Source organism: Mus musculus, chromosome 10, assembly GCF_000001635.26.
Source record: "Mus musculus strain C57BL/6J chromosome 10, GRCm38.p6 C57BL/6J".
NCBI classification, from domain to species: domain Eukaryota; kingdom Metazoa; phylum Chordata; class Mammalia; order Rodentia; family Muridae; genus Mus; species Mus musculus.
Genome location: NC_000076.6, coordinates 9,262,037 through 9,281,448, shown reverse-complemented (window position 1 = coordinate 9,281,448; position 19,412 = coordinate 9,262,037). Strand labels below are relative to the sequence as shown.

Genomic DNA, 19,412 nt, shown 5'->3' with positions numbered 1-19,412 from the left:
CTCTCTCTGTGTCTCTTTCTGTCTCTTTGTGTCTCTCTGTCTCTGTCTCTGTCTCTGTCTCTGTCTCTCTCTCTCTCTCTCTCTCTCACACACACACACACACACACACACACACACATTCTGAGTACGTCTCTTGTAACTGGCCTGTTCAAGGATTGGAACAGGCAAACATAAATCTTGCTGTACATAGGTTCATGATGGGTTTGGGTTTGCCATGGAAACACAGCAGAGCTTGACTTACTTGGTATTGTTACCTTGTCTCATCACCTCTCAAGCTCAGTGACAATGTTCATGACAGTGCTAATAGACAATCTTCACAGTGGCATCATATGGCTTAGGGAGAGGCCCAAAGTGGCTAAAACCTGTGGTACAGATGAGGTAACCACCAGCCCCTATCATATAGCCCTTCTGCCTTTGGTTTGATGTCTTAAGACAACATACCCCTTATCACACTCTTTCTAACTGCTGAGCCCATCACCTGTTTATAGTTACCCTTCCCTTCCTCCTGTCCCTTGGATCCATCTGTAGTCTTTAGCATGACCTAGTGCATCTCCCAGACTTCTTAACTCCTGCAAAACAAGCCTGCCATAAAATAGACAGCAAGAGGCTCTCATCCAGGTCATTCTTTTAATGGATATCTTCTAGGTGCTATGTTCCACTGCTCTGAGAACTGGTGATAAGACAAATTAACAAGACAAACGAAATTCATTGCTTTCATGAATTGCTGTTTGACCTGGAAGAAACAGCTAATACACAAATAAACAATCTCGCTCCATATAGTCAGTCTGTGATCTGAAGATGTTGTGATGGAAAATCAACCAGGAAGGGTGGCATACAGGGAGGAAAGTATAAATAGTCATTTAAAGCAATCTCTTCCTTGGTAAACAAACCATGGTGGGTCTCATTTTGAACATGGAGTATTTTCCTCTGTGGATGTTCAGGGATTATATATTGTTTCCAAAGGAAGTTTTGTGCCGGTATTTCTTGAATCAAATATTGGATCTCAGGAACTAGAGAGATGGCTCAGAGGTTAAGAGAATATGTAACACTCTTGCTGGGGATCTGAGTTCAGTTCTCCATATCCACATTTTGGAAGCTCACAACTGTCTATAATTCCAGCTCCGGAGATCCAACACTGTCTTCTAACCTCAATGGGAAACTGCACTACTGTGTGCATGTAAATAAATATGCATACATATATGATAAAGAAAATTAAATTTCAAAATTTGTATCTCTATGAGACCAAAATGTTTGTGAAATAGAACAACCCATTTTCCTCCAATAAATGGCTTTGGCCAAAACCTGTCTGATGATGTTATTGGGTATTAGCCTGACCGGCTTGGCCTAGGAGGCAGGAAGACATATATCCCTGTGTTATAGGTGATTTATTGAGAAAGAATCTGAAGATCTGGAAACTTTGCATGACCTCAGGGGAAAGTAGAGAAGTCTTGGGTCATTTTTGTGCTGGGCAGTATTGAGAAGCAGATTCTAATGGTTTTGGGAACCAAGACCAACCTAAAGATCCGGGGTCCCAGGCTTCCCTTCTGCTGGTTCTGCAAGGAAGCATCATTACCCTCCTTCAAAAAACGTAGTATTTGTTTATCAGGGCCACATGGCACTACTTTCTCATCTTTTCTTAGATCTCCCTTAACTCTTTTAGAGTACAAGTTGTTAAATTTAGGGCTTATGTTGTGATGGACTCTGGTTTCCTGATAAAAATATACCAGCTGTAAGAATTCACCAAGCAAAGAGCCATTCACAGAAGATCTAACAGCAGGCAGATAAAAAGAGGACAGCCAAATCCGGCACATAGAAGGCCTGCCTAAAGCCACACTAGATTAGGGCTCCTAAGAACCCCAGGCAGGAGAGACAGACCTATGGCTTTAGATTGGTTCGGTCCCAAGCAAGGAAAAAAGTAATATGTGGTGGTCAGGTCATAAGTAACGGGACCTCAGTAAGCATTTGTTGACAGCTGAAGGAAAGAGCATTCCTCAGGAGCAGGGACAAGCAAAATGGAGCTGAAGTCACAGGCATGAAGGCATCAAAGAACACTGGAGTGTCTTAGGTTCCTAGGGTCGATAACCATAGTTATCTTGGATCAGAGGCATGAAAGCCGGTTCTTTCATAGTCCAAAATCAAGGTGTAAGTAATGTGGGTTCCTATCTGTCGTCCACACCAGGCTTACTCCCAGCTTTGGGGTTTATTTTCATGTATCCTTGGCAGCCTTGGGCTGTGACCATAGCTCTTGAAACTCAACTTTCATCTTCATCTGGCCTATTCCTCATCCCTGACTCTGTATTCCAGCCCACACTGTCTTCTCATATAAAGACAAATCCTTGGCAGCCTTGGGCTGTGACCATAGCTCTCGAAACTCAACTTTCATCTTCATCTGGCCTATTCCTCATCCCTGACTCTGTATTCCAGCCCACACTGTCTTCTCATATAAAGACAAATCATTGGACTTAGGGTCTACTCTAAATCCTAAATCTAGGCTGGTCTCACCTTGAAATCCTTGCTTCTGTGAGATCCACTGTCTTTAGTCAGGGTTTCTATTTCTGTGATAAAACCCCATGACCAAAAGCAACTTGAAGAAAAAGATTTTATTTCAGCGTATAGGTCACAGTCCATCATCCAGGCAAGTCAAGGCAAAAACTTAAGACAGGAACCTGAAGGCAGGAACTGATGCAGAGGCCATAGGGGAGTGATGCTTACTAGCTTACTCAGCCTACTTTCTCAAATACCCTAGGAACACAAGCCCAGGGCTGACACCACCCAGAACAGGTTAGGCCTTCCCATATCAATCACCAACTTAAAAAATATCCTATTGTCTTGCTTATCGGGCATCCCACACAGGCATTTTCTCAGTTGAGTTTCCCTCTTCTCAGCTTGTTCTAGCTTGCATCAAATTGATGCTTAAACACTAGCCTGCACATACACCTTTCTGAATTTGGCTATATTTTAAGGTACCAGAGGTTCAGATTTGCACCTATCTTTTGCAGTACTACCACGTTAGGTTTGCAAACCACCATGTTAGGTTTCCATCTGTCAAGATAACTGCCAATTTCATCTAGTAAGAGAAGGGTCATAATATGAGATCTATGTGACAGTGAGGAGTGTTGTAAACCATTTTCTTGGATATGACATGGCCGGCACACTTATAAAACCACAGTAGCTATGATTACTTGAATAACAGCTGGAGGATGAGAATAGGCCTGCTTACTCCACCCTGAGACTCACTAGCAGTCAATGGCTTCTGGGGGATAGAAGAATTTAAAAATGAGTATGAGGTCGGTGTCAATGCTAAAGACAGCCAGAGACATGCCAGCTACTGGTGGGCATAGGCACTGAAAATGCCCAGAGGTGCCTCTAAGATAAGCAAGCCTATAGTAGAGGTGGGAGAGAAAGAAAAGTGATGGCACTAGAGACATGAGGGTGATGAGGATCGAACTGATGTGAGAGGATTGTGCTGCTATCTAAGGCCATGGTGAGGTCCTGGCACTATTCTGAAACTAAGAGTTCTATGTCTGAGTCTGTGGTCCTGCAGGAGCAGGGGTCTGTGTTGATGTCCCTGGCCCACATTACCACCAAAAGATATACCTTGGGCTGATTATTGGAATCATATTGATGTTCAGGGCTTTGCAGAGTTAGCCCAGCATCTTACCCCTGTGGCACTCAAGAGAGGCTGCCCTTCTCCTTGCCTGAGCAGTGTGGGAGAGCTCATCCTACTGACAAGGGTGTGGGAGGAGTGAACCCAATGACATGAGCCTGAGAAAGCCAGTCCTGCTTCTTGCTGGTGGCCACCAGCAAGAGAGCAGTCCCTGTCCCTGTCCATGTCCCTTCCCTGGGCAAAGTGGGAGAGCTCGCCCTGGTGGTGCAGAGGAGGAGAGCTGGCAGGGTAAACAACACCCAGGCTCAGATCCAGGGCCTTAACTTGGCCCAAGCCAACATTTGCCCCATCTATAAGATGGTGACGTGCATGAAGGAACCGGTCCTGCAGGATGAAAGCTGCAGGATCCACCATGGCACAAGGTAACAACAGAATCTGTGAGAGGCTCCCCACTGAGGATTCAGTAGCAGAAGCCAGAAGCCTTGAACAGACCAATGACTCATTGCAATGAGCATTTTGCAAGTAAAGCTGTTTGGGCAAAGGGCACACTATGTGGCACACTGTGACACATGGCAGCTTCCACGTCAAGACTCCCCCCCCCCCTTTTTTTTGGTTGTTTTTATTTTTATTTTTTGTTTTCTCTGGTGTGGGAAGAGGATGCAGGGGCAGAGGGCTATAATATAGAAGGACTGAGAGATGAAAAGGATTGGGGTTCCTAGTATGAAATTCACAAAAAAGTCAATAAAAAGTTTAAAAATGACTATGGTTCAAAGAGACGCTCTTCTCAGTCTTATTCTCCAGCCACACAAGGAAACCCACTTCTCTGCTAACAAGTTGACAGATTTGAGCATTATACATCTGCAGTGTGAGGAACTGAGTCTAATGTCAATTTTTTAAAAAAATATAATGCACATAGTATAGATGTCAAAATACTCTTTTGTGGGAGTATCCTATGGCATGATTACCCAAGACACAGGCCAATTTTCATGAACTACTGTTGCTGGTCTGTGTTTTTATCATATATCATATTGTATACTCGATCACAATATGTGAATAGGTCAGAAAATAGCGTATGTATGTGTCTATGTCAAGTATCTTCTCAGTTTTCTCCACTTCAGTTTTTGAGACTATTCCCCCCACTGAATCTAGTTCTTACCTATTTAGCTACACTGACGAACCAATAACCCATAACAATACTCTTGTCTCTTCTTCCCAGTGATGAGATTATAGGGACATGCTGTACCACCTGGCGTTTATGTGGATGCTGAAGATCTAAACGTAGGACCCTCAGGCTTGTGTGACAAGCAAGTTACAAATTGAACCCTCTCCCCAGCCTCTAGGCTACTGTTTTACTGGTGATTAATATGAACTTGACCTCTAACCCTACTCTTCCTACTACTGTGAAATGGAAGTAGAGAAGGAAGAGTTCAGCTGACATGCGACATAAGTAACATTGTTATGGGAGAAGGCAGCTCGTGTCTAACAACATAGGAATATCTATTAAAGCAGAATATTTAAATATTTCATCCTCGTGAAAAAGATTTCTTAAGAAAATGTTTACAGGTTCAAAAAACATCCTCCTATAAGTTTTAAGGGAAAGAGATACAAGATTAGTGCCTCAAATGCATGATTCTGGAGCAGACCACTCTGCCAACCTGACAACCTTGGCAAATATTTCCTAGACCTTGCACAGCCTGCCATCCTTTGTAACCCAGGGTAAAGCAAACTGGAAAGACATATTCTAGGTAATATGCCAGAGCCAAAGCCTATGTTTCTACATCTAGATGAGTCTGACCATGTTGGAAATCTCAAAGCCCACTCAGGTTTTCCCTCAGAATTAAGAAACATAGAAAGGATAAAAAGAGTCAAGGCCAGTAGTTTACAAGATTTGAAAGCACGTTGGTAGTCTCATCTACTGGGAAGACCCTGAATCTCTGTATGACTTACTAGCCAGTGTTCTTGACAGATATTACACTTAGGAGGGGACCTGCTGACACTGGGAGAAGGTATAAAATGGAGTAAACTCACAGACATTGGAGACTTTTTGATGCAGGAGAACATCCATAATTAGAGAAACACAGGCAGAGTCTGAAAGGCTCTTGGGCTATTGTATTCTTCTTAGTCCATTAGCCTCCCTTGTCTGATCATGACCTCTATGATAAAGGTTAAAATGGGGTGATATTTTTTATAGCAGCCTTATCACAAGCAGATAGAGGAGACCACCTGAGTTAAAAAGCAATCCATTGCCCTCTAGTATATCCCTTGCCTTCCACTCATCACTACTAGGTTCTTCACCAAAATAAACTTGAAAGATGTTTTCCACTTAGATAAATACATTTCAGAGACCTTAGGACAGTTCTTTTTCCCCTTCTTACACTTACCACGATCCCAGAACACATGTCTTCATACAGGCGTCATAAACATGTGTTGAACAAACAAGGTGGGAAGACACAGATAAATAAAGCTGACAAAAAGCAGGTCCGTAGTCATACATGAAGACAGGAATATAGAACTGCTGTTGATATGCCCACGGGAATTGACCAACTGACTCTCCATGGCCAATACCTACAAGGCCACCAACTCAGCTCTGTCTCTGCAGTCTAAACCCTGTTGGATAAAAACTAAAGGGTTTTTGCTGATGATAGCATTAAGACCTTCAAATAAACCTCCAGTTCCCTTTTCTTTTGAAATTCAATCAGCCATGTTGAAGGAAATGAACCTTGTATGTGGAGGAGATAAAGTCTAGAAATTACTGAGATACAAAGAAACTCAGGTCCCTTAGCAAGCTGTTATAATCTATAACAGTAGATTCTAACCAGCCTTAAAGCAGACTGTCCAGAAAGTCACTGTCAAGCACTGGCACGGACCTTAGACTTGGGAGTAGAAAGTGTGCACCATTACTTCACAATAATGCATATGAACTTGGTATAATGAACTATACACGTCAATGGAATTATTCAAACTGAAGTTAGAATAATCAGAAGATTATTTTCAGGAAAGCTTCCATGATCTTATTAATAACCAGAGGCCTAAACCATACAGAGTCCTTGATTTGGGGGCCCAAAATCTAAAGAAAGATTTACAGGTTAATACTGTCCTTGTCCTTTGTTCTTAGTTAGAAAGTGTCTAGGTCTTTGTTCAGGTGCTTGGTTTACAACTGAAAACTTAAACTTAGTATATGCATGCTCAAACCCTTTCAGTACTCCTAGGAATCAGTACTTCCAGGTCTCTGAACCATCTTTCAGCAGTTGGGAGTTTTTCCATGGGAAAATTCATGGCTGGTTAAGTTGAGTCATTTATGAATGATAGTAGAGCGTCAAGCAGAGTGAAAATTCTTTGTAATTCAAGAGGTGATTGAGTCGTCAATGAACCTAGGCCTTGTGTTCCATTCTAGGAAATACTGGCTTAGAGTGGTAGATTAATCTACATTAGTGAACTCGCAATGGGAGGAGATCAGTAGTACTCCTCACTAATCTATGCTCAGCAAGGCTTTGGTCTCTTAGTTATCCACCTCGCCTGCTGGAAAACCATAAAAGAAACATTTGTTATTAATACTGCCACTAAAGAACTTTGGTTACTAATATTATTGACGGAAAGGTCAAAGGACAAAATAATTCTTTGCATTCCTGCAATAAATAATAATAAATCTATCAAGCACCTGTTTGTGCCAACAAACTTATTTAAAAAAAAATAGATAGTCAGTTAAGGAACCAACTGGTGGCTCAGAACCTCTTCCTTGTTCTTTGGGATTGGGGTGGGAAATGCTAGGATGTCAGGGTGGGTTACTCCAACTGATTGACTAGGACCTGGGGTCAGTGGAAAAGAAGCATTTGACCTGACATAGACTATTGTTTTCTCTCAGTATTCTGCCACCGATGTGTACATGGTTTTCTTCATGCCAATGATTTCCCCAACTCTTTGGATATCAACTACTTAGTTATACAAGAATTCAATTACATTCTGAAGCTATTTTCCCAGTTTAAGATATCCATCTCACAAGCCCACCCCGTCTGCAGATGCCACTCCTAGGGATTGGAGGCCCAGAGTATTCATACATCTGTCTGACTCTTCTGCAGAATCCAGGACTCCCATGGTTCCCTTTCCCAACTACTAGAGCAGATTGCATAACTCGCATAACTTGGGGAGACGCTTTGATTACTATCAGCAGTGCATTGTAAACATCCTAACCCAAGAGCAGTTAAATGGAAGAAATGCAAAGGAGAAGCTATGGTGCGAAGATTAGGGAGTTTCTATGCCTTGTCCAAGCCTGCCTATTCCCATCATCTTCATATGTGAACCAATTCTGGAGACTTACAGTTCTCTTTAGGAGGCTATGGACATTTTATGATAATCATTAGTCACTGGCATTTGGCTCATTCTTTGTTCCTCATCCCCTCATGCAAGCTGATATTGGAGCATGGACAGAAAGGGAGAGTAGAGGTTGTAATTCTTTAGTCAGAGCATGGTCTTTCTGGAAATTAGCTTTGAGTCTGGTCTGATCTAGAGACCTTGCTTTGCAGTTCTACACTTCGGGGCAGATTACTTCTTGAAAGCCAGGAGCACACATACATATACATCAGCATAAGCACACACACACATAAAGCATGCTAGCAAGATGGGGCCTTTCTATTGTATAACAGAGGGAGTGATATGCCTTTCATATTCAGTGGGTTTAAAGGAAACCACACTCAAGGAGATGAAGACCAGATGTTGAACTCCCCCGCTAAAGTTTATTCGCCACAACTCACCTGCTGCATGTCTCCCTGCTTGTTCTTACTGTGAGTGTCTGTGTGGCTACATAACATCTCACCAGCACAGTTTCTGTTCAGATGCAACCTTAATCTTAGGAAAATCCTAGGAACAAAATGAACTTCCAGGATATGTTCCACAGAGGTCACCAAATATTATGTGTTGTATACAGTGCCTCATCTTGTAGTCAAAAGGTGTATGATAACTAACATTTTGTCAGAACATGTTAGGAGGCCTTGCCATATCAATTGTTGTAACTTTTTTTTTGGTAGGGGGAGGGAGAAGAGGGAGAGGAAGCTCAAATTGTGATGTAAATTAATTAATGAATGAAAAAAGAAAATAAAATTAGGTCACTGAAACATCATATAGACTTTTCCTTCCATGCATATATATTTTTTTCTTTATCATATATATGCATAATATATATGATATTAGAGGTGATAGCTACCTGTGTCCAATGTGTTCTGCAGAATGTGATGCATGCCATTAGGGAATTTCAGCCCCTCATGCAATGCCATCTGCTGATCCCGTGACAAGCATATGAATAAGCGCTGTCTCTGCCACTTGCTTGGTCTGTGCATTTAATTAAGTGCACAAATTCCTACAGGCATGTGGCTAAAAGGGCTCTGGCAGATTTCCTCTCTGGAGAGCTTGGCTCTGGATAGCTGTAACCCTCGCTGGCACTGGAATTCCAAACATGTTTGTACGTGTAACAATAAGTCCTGAGTTAGTAGCATGGCAGCCTTTGTCAGCTTCGATTTCAGCTCACCACACAAGCACTGTAATAACTCATACTGAAATGGAGTCATTTGAGGTGTGCTCTATTCATTCCTTTCATAGAAAATTAGCATTTGTGAGCAAAAACATGGGGACATTAACCACATGCACATTTCACAACAATCCAGTTGGATTTACCCTGGTGTTTGATGTGATTCAGTTCGTTCCGTTTGCAATACAAAGCAACTTAGTGAGAATGTTATTTCGGCGTAAAAACCTACAAAACCAAAGTAAAATGTTTCTGAAATGGCATTAACTGAGAAAACAGGAGTTTGTGATGGAACATAACATGTCACAAGCCCAAATTGGTTGGTTGTTTGTGAGCGAGTGCACACATTCACACATGCGTAGTTTTTTTAAATTCAATTTTACTTGTAATTCATTTTTTACACTCCATATTCCATTCCCCACCCCATCCACCCTCCCACTGCTCCCCATCCCACACCTTCTCCCCATTCCACCCTGTCTCCAAGTGGATGCCCCCCCCCCCTCCACCCCATCTGTTTTCTTACCAGGGGCGTTTACAGATACGATGTATTTACTGATAAGGTGAGGTAACAAAACCAGGACAAATTTGCCTCAAGCTCTGGATTCAGGAGCTTCTGATTTGAAGAGAATCCCTCTTCTTCACAGCCTCATCTGAGCACTATTAGATTCCCAAGAAAATATAAAATAAAAGCAAATGTAAGCAGGACCTGGTCATGTGACTTCTTTGACTTGATCTTTAGCCATCAGGATGTCCATGTGACTAAATTCTTTGCATAACTTCTAAGTAACATTGTTTCGATCAGCAAGCGGGTAGGCAGAGGGTTGGGAACCGAGGGAAGCTCCTCCAGCTGTGAGCAACGAAGAGGTCAGGGTGGTGGCTATGGGAACACCTCATCTCCTACGAAGCACAGGTATTGATCTGTTAGTTGATGGCTAAAAGCTCCCTGCGGAAAATCTGCAGCTACAGTGGTAGGCTGGTAACCATGGCATGATAACAGGCTTGCTAGGAGAATTCCCAATTAAACCAACGAATGAAGCAACAGTGAGCTACTCTCTCCTCCTGATTACAATCAGCTGGAGATCGATCCTCTTGTCCCATGAAAGGGAAGGGCATGGTAAATGGGACTAGCACAACTTCAAAGTATACAGATGCTCAGGTCCCACCGATGCATCTTCCTATTCTTCATCTTGTTGGGAATACAAATCCCAGAACAGACACCTTAACATTTTGTAGATGGGTTAGAGAGAAGAGCACAGTAGCAACTAGAATGCTATTTTGCTAGGTACTTTCCATCTTCAAAGCCTAATGCTATACCTTGGATTAGTTTGAGCTTCTCCCCCCCCCTCCGCCCCGCCCCTTTACATCCTGTCTCTGTCCACATCATCATGAGCAAAGCAGGAACTAGAGAACCTGCCCCTGCTGGACCTGACCCTAATCTCACATGGCTCATTGCTTTCCACCTAAGACCAGGCTTCCATTCCATCACCCAGTGTCACCAGTGTTCCTAATGGCGAGAGCTCACTTCTGCCTCAGTTTTTATCTTCTTAGGTTGCTCTACAGTCCCTCACCAGGCCACACAGCTTTTCATTGGAATCTCAGGACACTGCTGCCCCACTTCAGCTGGTCTCCCTATGCTCTTCTGCAAATTCCATTGCTTTGAGGTCTCTTTCTGTTCCCCTCTTTATCCTCTCCATTGTACCATTTGTGGCTTCGGTGAGGGTTTTCCTCTAGTTGTGCTCAGACTTGTCATGATCTCCTGACTGAAACTTTTGTGTCAAAGGACTCAGAAACATCCACCCCAGTCCTCGCACCCTCCATCCCAATACCCTATACATGCATTGGAGGCTAAAACTTCTGCTTCTGTCAAAATCTGTCTCATCTCCTTGTGCATTCTCCATGTGGTCCTACTAGTCTAACCTAAGTCTTCATCTCTTTGCCTGGGATTTCTGATTGTTTAGAGCCTCTTGGGATTTATCTGGCTGACCTGAAGGAGTCATAGGGCTTGCCTTAGAGGTCATGGTCCAAGCCTGGGTCTGTGGAGACAAGGATGCTCCTTTCTGGGAAGAAGCTAAGAACTCTCCAGTGGCTTTTTCACCTCTCAGAAGTATCAACAATTTTTACTCCTCTTTTTATCTCTCTCCCTGACTGCTTCTATTTCCTCACTAAAGCCGTTAGCAGATGTCTCTCATAAGAAAGCCCTTGTGCATTTCTTCCTGTATTAACATCACTATCATAATACCCAACCAAATACAAATTCACATCTGTAAAAATGACCACCGCCTATCCTGACAGTGATTCTCAGGATTCCCCCCACACCCCCACCCCCCACCCCACCCCCCACCGCCTTTTTATTTTTCTACAAATGCATGCTGCTTTCCTGGTGCCACTTTAGGAAAGTACAGCACATAAACGTGTGTCAACAGCACAAGCTGATTGCTGCAATTCTTGAGGCTAGGAGTACAAAAGTCAGGTAGGATTAGTTCTTTCTGACACTCCTTGGAAGTTTGCTGGGTGGTTTTATGTCAACTTGATACCATCTAGAGTTATCTGAAAGGGGTGGGGGGCTCACTTAAAAAGAATGCCTCCATGAGATCAGATTGTAGGCAAGCCTGTATGGCCTTTTCTTTTCTTTCCATTAATTTACTTACCTGTTCATCTACATTTCAATTGCAGGCCCCCTCCTCCCAGTCCCTCCACACACACACACAGCCCTTTACCCACACTTACCCCTTTTCTCCAAGAAGGGAGAGGCCCCCAGGGACTATTACCCCACCTGGAACATCAAGTCACTGCAGGACTAGGCATGTCCTCTCCCACTGAGGTCAGACAAGGCTGCTCAGCTAGGGGAATGGGATCCATAGGCAGGTGACAGATTCAGGGATAGCCCCCACTCCAGTGTTGGGGGACCCTCATGAAGACTACGCTGCACATCTGCTACATGTGTGCTGAGTGGGGCTGGGTGGGAGGTGGGGAGCCTAGGTCCAGTCCATGCTTGCTCTTTGGTTGGTGGTTAGTCTCTGGGAGAACCCATGGGTCCAGGTTAGTTGACTCTATAGGTCTTCTTGTGGAGTCCCTTTCTCCTTTGGGTCCCTCAGTTGTTCCCCTAGTTGTTCCACAAGATTCCCCAAGCTCCATCTGATGGTTAACTGTGGGTCTGTACATCTGCTTCCATCAACTGCTGGGTGGATCTCTCAGAAGTCAGCTAGGCCAGGCTCCTGTCTGGTGGTCCCTGATTGGGCATGGACATTTCCTTACTTAGTGATGGAACGGGGAGGGGAAAGCCATGGTGGGTGGTGCCATCTCTGGGCTGGTGATCTTGGATTATATAAGAAAGCAGTCTGAGCAAGCCATGGGATGCAATCCAGTAAGAATCACCCCTCCAGGTTCCTACCCTGTTTAATTTACTGTCCTGAACAGTGCAATGGAATTGTAAGCCAAATAAACCCTTGCCCCACCAAGTTACTTTGTGTTTTACTCATGGTATTTTGTTATGCTAATAGATACCCTAAGACAGGTTGTTCTTCTTGGTTTCTTGTGACTGTAACAATCACTGCCATCCTTAGCTTACAGACCCATGGTTCCCATCTCTGCCTCTATGATCCTATTGAGTTTTCCCTGTAAGGCTCTTATACACAGGAACTAAATTATATAGAACCATCTTTAATGTTTCAAATGGTTAACATCCAAAGATTATTTGCCTGTACATAAATGCATATCATACACTCACCTGAAATTTATTTAAAGGGATTAAGTATGACCAAGTAAGAGACAAAAGGTCACTTATCCAAGACAGTGAGTTCATTGGAACTGATGTCAGGGATGTGAATAATGAAATTCCCAAAAGAGTAATGGTATGTGGCTGTGTGGGAGAGGAGTGGGTAGAGTTAGATATTGGAGATATGAAGAATATTCCTGAGGAATATTGGCCAAGGAAGATGAGCAAGCTCATAGGTTCCATCTTCCAAGTTCCTTAAGGGTCAGTGAGACCATACAAACCAACCTTTAGTGTCTATGTAAATACACAAGCTTTGGATTTCAGAGGACTGGTCCCACACCAGACACAGCAGGTAGGAAGAAGAAGAAGCTGTCACAACTGTAGCACTGCTCCTTTACACACCCAGGAAGACCTTTGCACTTGGATGGCCATGCCACTTCCACAAGAGCAGGAAGAATTCAAGGACACTGTGTCACAGCCCTCAGCTGCCTCTTCATACCGCTTTCCACTGCATTTTAATAGAAATCACTCAAGAGATAAAACTGACTTCCATTGATTAGGTAGAGTCTTTGGTGAATCTCAGTTTCCTGTACTTTTCCATATACTGTTACCATGCATGACCTGGGAGTAGTTTCAAAGCACCCTTCTCAAAATCTTCTCTCACCTTTGTGGGTATTTTCACATTTCCCCCATAAAATTTCTCCTGCCACCCTGGCTCACATCAGCGTGTCCTCTATAGCATATTACTTAGATTTTGCTTGTTACCCATAGTTCCCTTCCACCATCTTTTAAAAAATTTATTTATTTAATGTATATGAATATACTGTCTCTGTCTTCAGACACACCAGAAGAGGGCATCAGATCCCATTAAAGATGGGAATGTAATGTGAGCCAGCATGTGGTTGCTGGGAATTGAACTCAGGACCTCTGGAAGAGCAGTCAGTGCTCTTAATCACTGAGTCATCCCTTCAGCCCCTTCCACCATCTTGATTTGTATAAAAACATCCCTTTTCACTTGTACTTTGAGATTGTTGGTGACATCAACTTTTATATACAGAAAACATTGATAGACGTCTCAGAAAGAAAGAAAGAAAGAAAGAAAGAAAGAAAGAAAGAAAGAGAGAGAGAGAAAAGAAAGAAAGAAAGAAAGAAAGAAAGAAAGAAAGAAAGAAAGAAAGAAAGAAAGAAAGGAAGGAAGAAAGGAAGGAAGAAAGGAAGGAAGAAGGAAAGAAAGAAATAGAGAAAAGAAAAGAGAGAAAGAGAAGAAAAAGAAGGAAAAAATTATGAAGTTTTTTGTGGAAATAAAATAGTAACTTTAGCCTATAAACCACTTCTCACCTTTTCCTTTTTTTAGTCACTCCTAGATATGTTTCTTATTCCATTATTTTATATAAATCTCTTTTTAATATTTATAAGACTTAGGGATTTAGAAGAAAGGCTATTCTGTATCCTAAAACTAAGAATAGGACAACTAAATTAGTTATTTATGTACTGTAGACTATCACTACAAACTGATTTACATTTGTCTTAATCTCTAGTGCATGCTGTCTCTTGTCTTATCTTGTTGCCTGGTGGGGTGGCTGAGCCATGGTCTTTAGTTATAAAAATTAACAACTGAAATTAGAAGGTTCATACAAATTATTATTTACACTTTGAGTAATTTTTCCATTGAAATATTGAAATGTCAGATCAGTTTACTGGAAGTCAGAGTGCTTGTTTCATGATCACAAGTCTAAGAACTTGGAAGACAGTAAGCTATTATATGACTTCATCATCAAAACCTTTGGTAATTCTATGAGCTCGTTGGCCAATCTGAATCACAGGTAATGGGAAACTCTTGTTCAGAGAAGCAGAATCTTTGATAACTGGGTAGAGATTCATTCTATAGACCTTTCTGGGCCTTGACTCTGACTCTCTCTTCCTCTGCCTGGAAACAACTGAAGTGTATTTCTGTTACGTCCTGATTTCTGATAACATTCCCCCCATCTTTAGCCCACCAAAGGTAATGTGTTAATGTGATTTAGAGTGAAATTAATTCACATGGGTTTCATGATAGTTCAACAGTGGAAGACTTCCTCACTCCTTACTAACTTCCCTTCCTGCACAAATAAATCAAATCTTTTTTCCCTAAAACCTTAATGATGTTCACTATGAAAACACCAGTCATCCAGGAACTCAGATAATCTGAGAAATTCTATAATTGCCTTTAAGTTATATACCTTAATATCTGAATTCCTCTCTTCTTTTCCTAGGTAAGTGGTATTTCTTCTTCGTTGCTTTGGGGAGTATTGATCCATCATCTGGTAAGTGTTTGCTTTGTTGTGGGACCTGCTGTTATCTGAAGGTTACATGAGAAGTGCTGTAAGAACCAAAGACAAAGTGGAAAAACACCTTGTTTTAGTGGGAATGCTCGTGTGTGTTAAATCTATTTTAGAGTGATTTTTGTGGGGTGAGGAATAATTCTTTGGTGTTGCCACACACTGTGTTCTTATTTCTGGAAGAAGGCCCAGTAGCTGATTGAGTGATGATGAAATTTGCCTTTCAGACATTCTTTTTATATGGATTTTCTTTTCCTTATTATTATTATTATTATTATTATTATTATTATTATTATTATTATTATTTATTTTAGCTTCTTTCCACTGTCCTTCAGCTTTTCTAAGTGCCTCCCATCCTCTGATTATTATAAAACCATAAAACTCCAGAGGGAGGTATTTTGTTGAAGATTTTGCTACTTATGTGAGCCATGTTGTTCTGTTATAATGGCTGTGTTCCTCTCTTTCTCTTTCAACCTCTTATCTTGCATCCCATACACAATGACTTTATCTGTACAGTATTAGGGGACTAGAGATTACTATCCACCATCATTAAGGTCTACTGTATTACAACATTTTTATTAAGGTACAAAGTCTGGTATGCACTTATCTCTCTAGGCACAATCACATATGCATTGTGCTATGGATTTCTTCCCACAAGTTAATGACAGGAATTGGCTGTTAACACTGAGAGTTCTCCTTTAACAGAACAACTGCGGCACAATATAAAAAGGAAATAAGAAAAAAACTGAGCGCTTTGGCTCATACATATCATAGGAGAATATAAATGATGTGTACAACATATGGAGCTTTTGCTTTGTTTCTGATAGTTGAGTCTTTTACCTTTTAGAGATGATCTAGAAAATCCTCTCAGCATTGTCCTCTGATTGAAGTAGAGGGAGAGTCACATACATGTAACTTTCTTACAATATTTGTTCAGGTCATTGGTTCTGGTAGACACATTCGCTCTATGAAGCACTAGGCACAGCAAGGTTATATTTGAGATTCTGGTCCTTCATATTCCTCACCCAAAACAAACAAAACAACCCTGCACTTAATTAATTAATTAATTAATTAATTAATCAGATATCTATGTAGGATTGGGGGCTATTGTTTGTTTTTCTTGAACAGACTTCTGTTGAAACGTTTAGTGCTAGCTCCTTTAGTGCTCGCTTGGTTTCTGCGGAGGATTTTTTTTACAATCAGCACTTAAAATATGTTTTACTTGTGTTTATGTATGTTTAGTAGGATGTGTTTGAAGAAGAGTCCCCAGAGGTCACCTAAGTTGCTCTTGACACTTTCAAAAGACTACAGATGTTGCTTTAAATAACCCGTAATGGGATTCTGAGCCCCTGCTGTTTCCTGTGTTGCAGTAGAATTTTTCTATTAAAGATTCTGGATTAAAGAGATCAGAAAACAGGAGACAAAAAGATAGAAAGGTGAAAGGGGTTAGATTTCAAGCTTGCATAGGCTTTCCCAGCGACTTTGAAGCCTACCAGAGCCCCACAGACATGTGAACCAAGACGTTATTTGAACAGCTTGCTCAACAATGGGCTAGATGGCGAAGCACGTTTTAAATTGACAAAGTTAGCCCTTGTGGGTAGTTTTTATTCTTTGCCTTTGACCTTATTGGATGCCATAAATGAAATATGGCGGTGTGGGTTTGAAAAGGCCAGGGGCTACGTATTTATACCTCCACTGACAGAGAGGAAAAACGGAGGCGTGAGCAAACATGGTCTGTTTAACTCCATCCAGTTAGCTCAGGCGGCAGTAACACAAAGATGCCATGGTTCTAATCTGTAACTCTGTTTGGATATGAGATCTCCCATTATTATTTTTAAATTCTTTTCATTTGGTTCAGGTAAGCCACGCAGAAAGGTCAGATCTGACGAGGCAGCTTGACTGTATGTTCACTGTACAAGGAACTTGAAAATACTTAATGTGAGGGAGTCTATTTTTAATGTAGATTTCATGATTTGTCCCATGCTGTTTCTATTATGAATGTCTTCCACTTTGCAATCAGATGTAGTAGAGCCTCTGCCTGTGAGCTCATTTCAGAAATCCTTATTTGTCATGCTAGAAAATGCCATTGTAACCATCTACAGCCTTTAATGACCCTGCCAGATTTCTCCATGATTATCTGAGTGATAGTTGTACAATGTGCCTTTCTACATTGCTTGAAAATTCATGTGCGATACCATTAACTGAGAGATATTATAATTCTTCAACATTAAATTTTTAATTATATTACATTCATTTTGCTACAATGCATTCATCATATAATCCAAATATGACCAAGTGCGTTGAAAAATTGTTCTGAATCATGAGGCTCTGTGATTAATCTCTTTGCTTTAGTGACTATGTCCATATTAAAACCATAACGAGAACTGCCATGGACCCTTGTCCTTATGAAACTATAATCCCAAAGAAGAGGTCATGGAAATGCCAACCTTAAAAATGGAGCTGATCACAATGTAAGATGCATGGTGTAGAAACCAGATGTCTTTGAAGGACTGGAGGATAGGAGTTGTTAAAATGTGTGCATTGTTCATTATGTAGGGAAAAAAAAATGCAGCTGTTTCTAGAGCTAATCTGATCTTTGTGAACTCTCACCATATCAAGTAGAAGACTCTGAATTTACTGATGAGTTAATCTCTTTCTCTTATTTAAATGGTCTCCTTCTGTTATGAATAAAAGAGAAAATACGGACGTTCAGCCCATTTAAAGGCTCTGACTGAGAGAATCAGTTGTTCGCCTATAGCTCCCATGACAGGATGGTTAGATACATGAGGCTGCTGGAAGTATTATCTCTTGATGACTTGCTGGGTCATATGTGTATACTATGGAGAGAGACCTCCCTGAATTAGGATAAGGTTTGCATGTACTTCCCAGACTCCTGGAGCAAAGTGTGGTTTTACCTCTCTTCCCTTGGTATGTCCTCCTAAGACCTAGCTTGCCTGCACTTGCCCTCCAGCTGGCAAGATCATCCTGCACTCAAGCTGCAGTGACCAGTAGGCTAGAGAGTTCTAGCTAGTGTTGATGAGACAAGTAAGCTGAGGACATCCCCCCAGAGCAGCTAAATTAGATTAGCATGAGATTGTGAGAGCTTTTTGGTTCCCTGCTGCACCCACCCAGCTAAACATCCTGGAACCCTTTGAAGCAGTCTTCCCCAAATCTCCTAAAGGACACAGAATACAAAATCTCTTACCTTCAAGTCAGGGTGACACTCTTGTCACTGAAGTTATGAAGTAGGGCAAGAAGAAAAAAATATTCTCTCTGCTCCTTCTGCAGGGTTTTTCTCTTTTCATGGTCCTTTGGTAATAGTCTACTCTGTCTACTCTATCTATCTATCTATCTATCCATCATCTGAATGCCTGTCTATTTATTATCTACTTTTTCATTATATTCACAGTTCTGTCTACTCCACAGTATATGGTAAATTCCAAGAACTAGTACCCAACTTGGTTTTATTCCAAAGAAAAGCAAATAAAACTTTAACATATTCTTTTCTCATCCATCCTGACCTTCAGAATCATGGGCTTAACTCGAAGACTGTATTTCTTCATCAAAGGCTGATTACAGACACTTTCTCCACCACATTCTCCCTCCCTTCATCGTTCCATTTATTTTCACTAACATAACCCTAAAGCCCTCTTTATACAAGGCAGGCTTTGGGCTCCTAAGTGACCAATTCGTTCACACAGAAATTGAGAGGAAAATACATTGAAATTTGTCAGAGTCTGTTCAGAGAGAGTGTGCTTCTGATGAGCTAATGTGGGGCTAATTAGCACAGGCTAATGTGGGGGCTGCAGAGAAAGACTCTGCAGGAAGGGAAAGATGGATGATTAGCAAGACAGTCTTTCATAGACAACCACATTTCAAAAGTGAAATGGCAAAGCAGTAGTTCAATACGTTTTCTGAGAGTTACAAACCAGTTGTGTTTGGGAGTCACTGTATAGCATGTGTCCCTCTTTGAGGAACTACAATATGCTAGCATATATTTCATATATGGTCCCCAATAAAGGAGCTAGAGAAATGACCCAAGGAGCTGAAGGGGTCTGCAGCCCCATAGGAGGAACATCAATATGAACTAACCATTACCCCCCAGAGCTCCCTGGGACTAACCACCAACCAAAGAAAACACATGATGGGACTCATGGCTCCAGCTGCATATGTAGCAGAGGATGTCCTAGTTGGTCATCAATGAGAGGAGAGACCCTTGGTCCTGTGAAGGGTCTATAGGGGAATGCCAGGGCCAGG

The 19,412-nt window shown here is 41.7% G+C and overlaps 1 protein-coding gene across 1 annotated transcript in view; it reads left to right on the top strand.

Moving 5' to 3' along the window:
* Positions 1-18,988, top strand: part of Samd5 (sterile alpha motif domain containing 5) — a 413,466-nt gene extending 394,478 nt beyond the window's left edge. The window contains exon 2 of the mRNA XM_017313970.2: positions 15,090-18,988. Within this exon, the coding sequence (XP_017169459.1) occupies positions 15,090-15,179 (90 nt within the window). The 3' untranslated portion in view covers positions 15,180-18,988. The remainder of the gene's footprint in view (positions 1-15,089) is intronic.
* Positions 18,989-19,412: the final 424 nt, after the last annotated feature.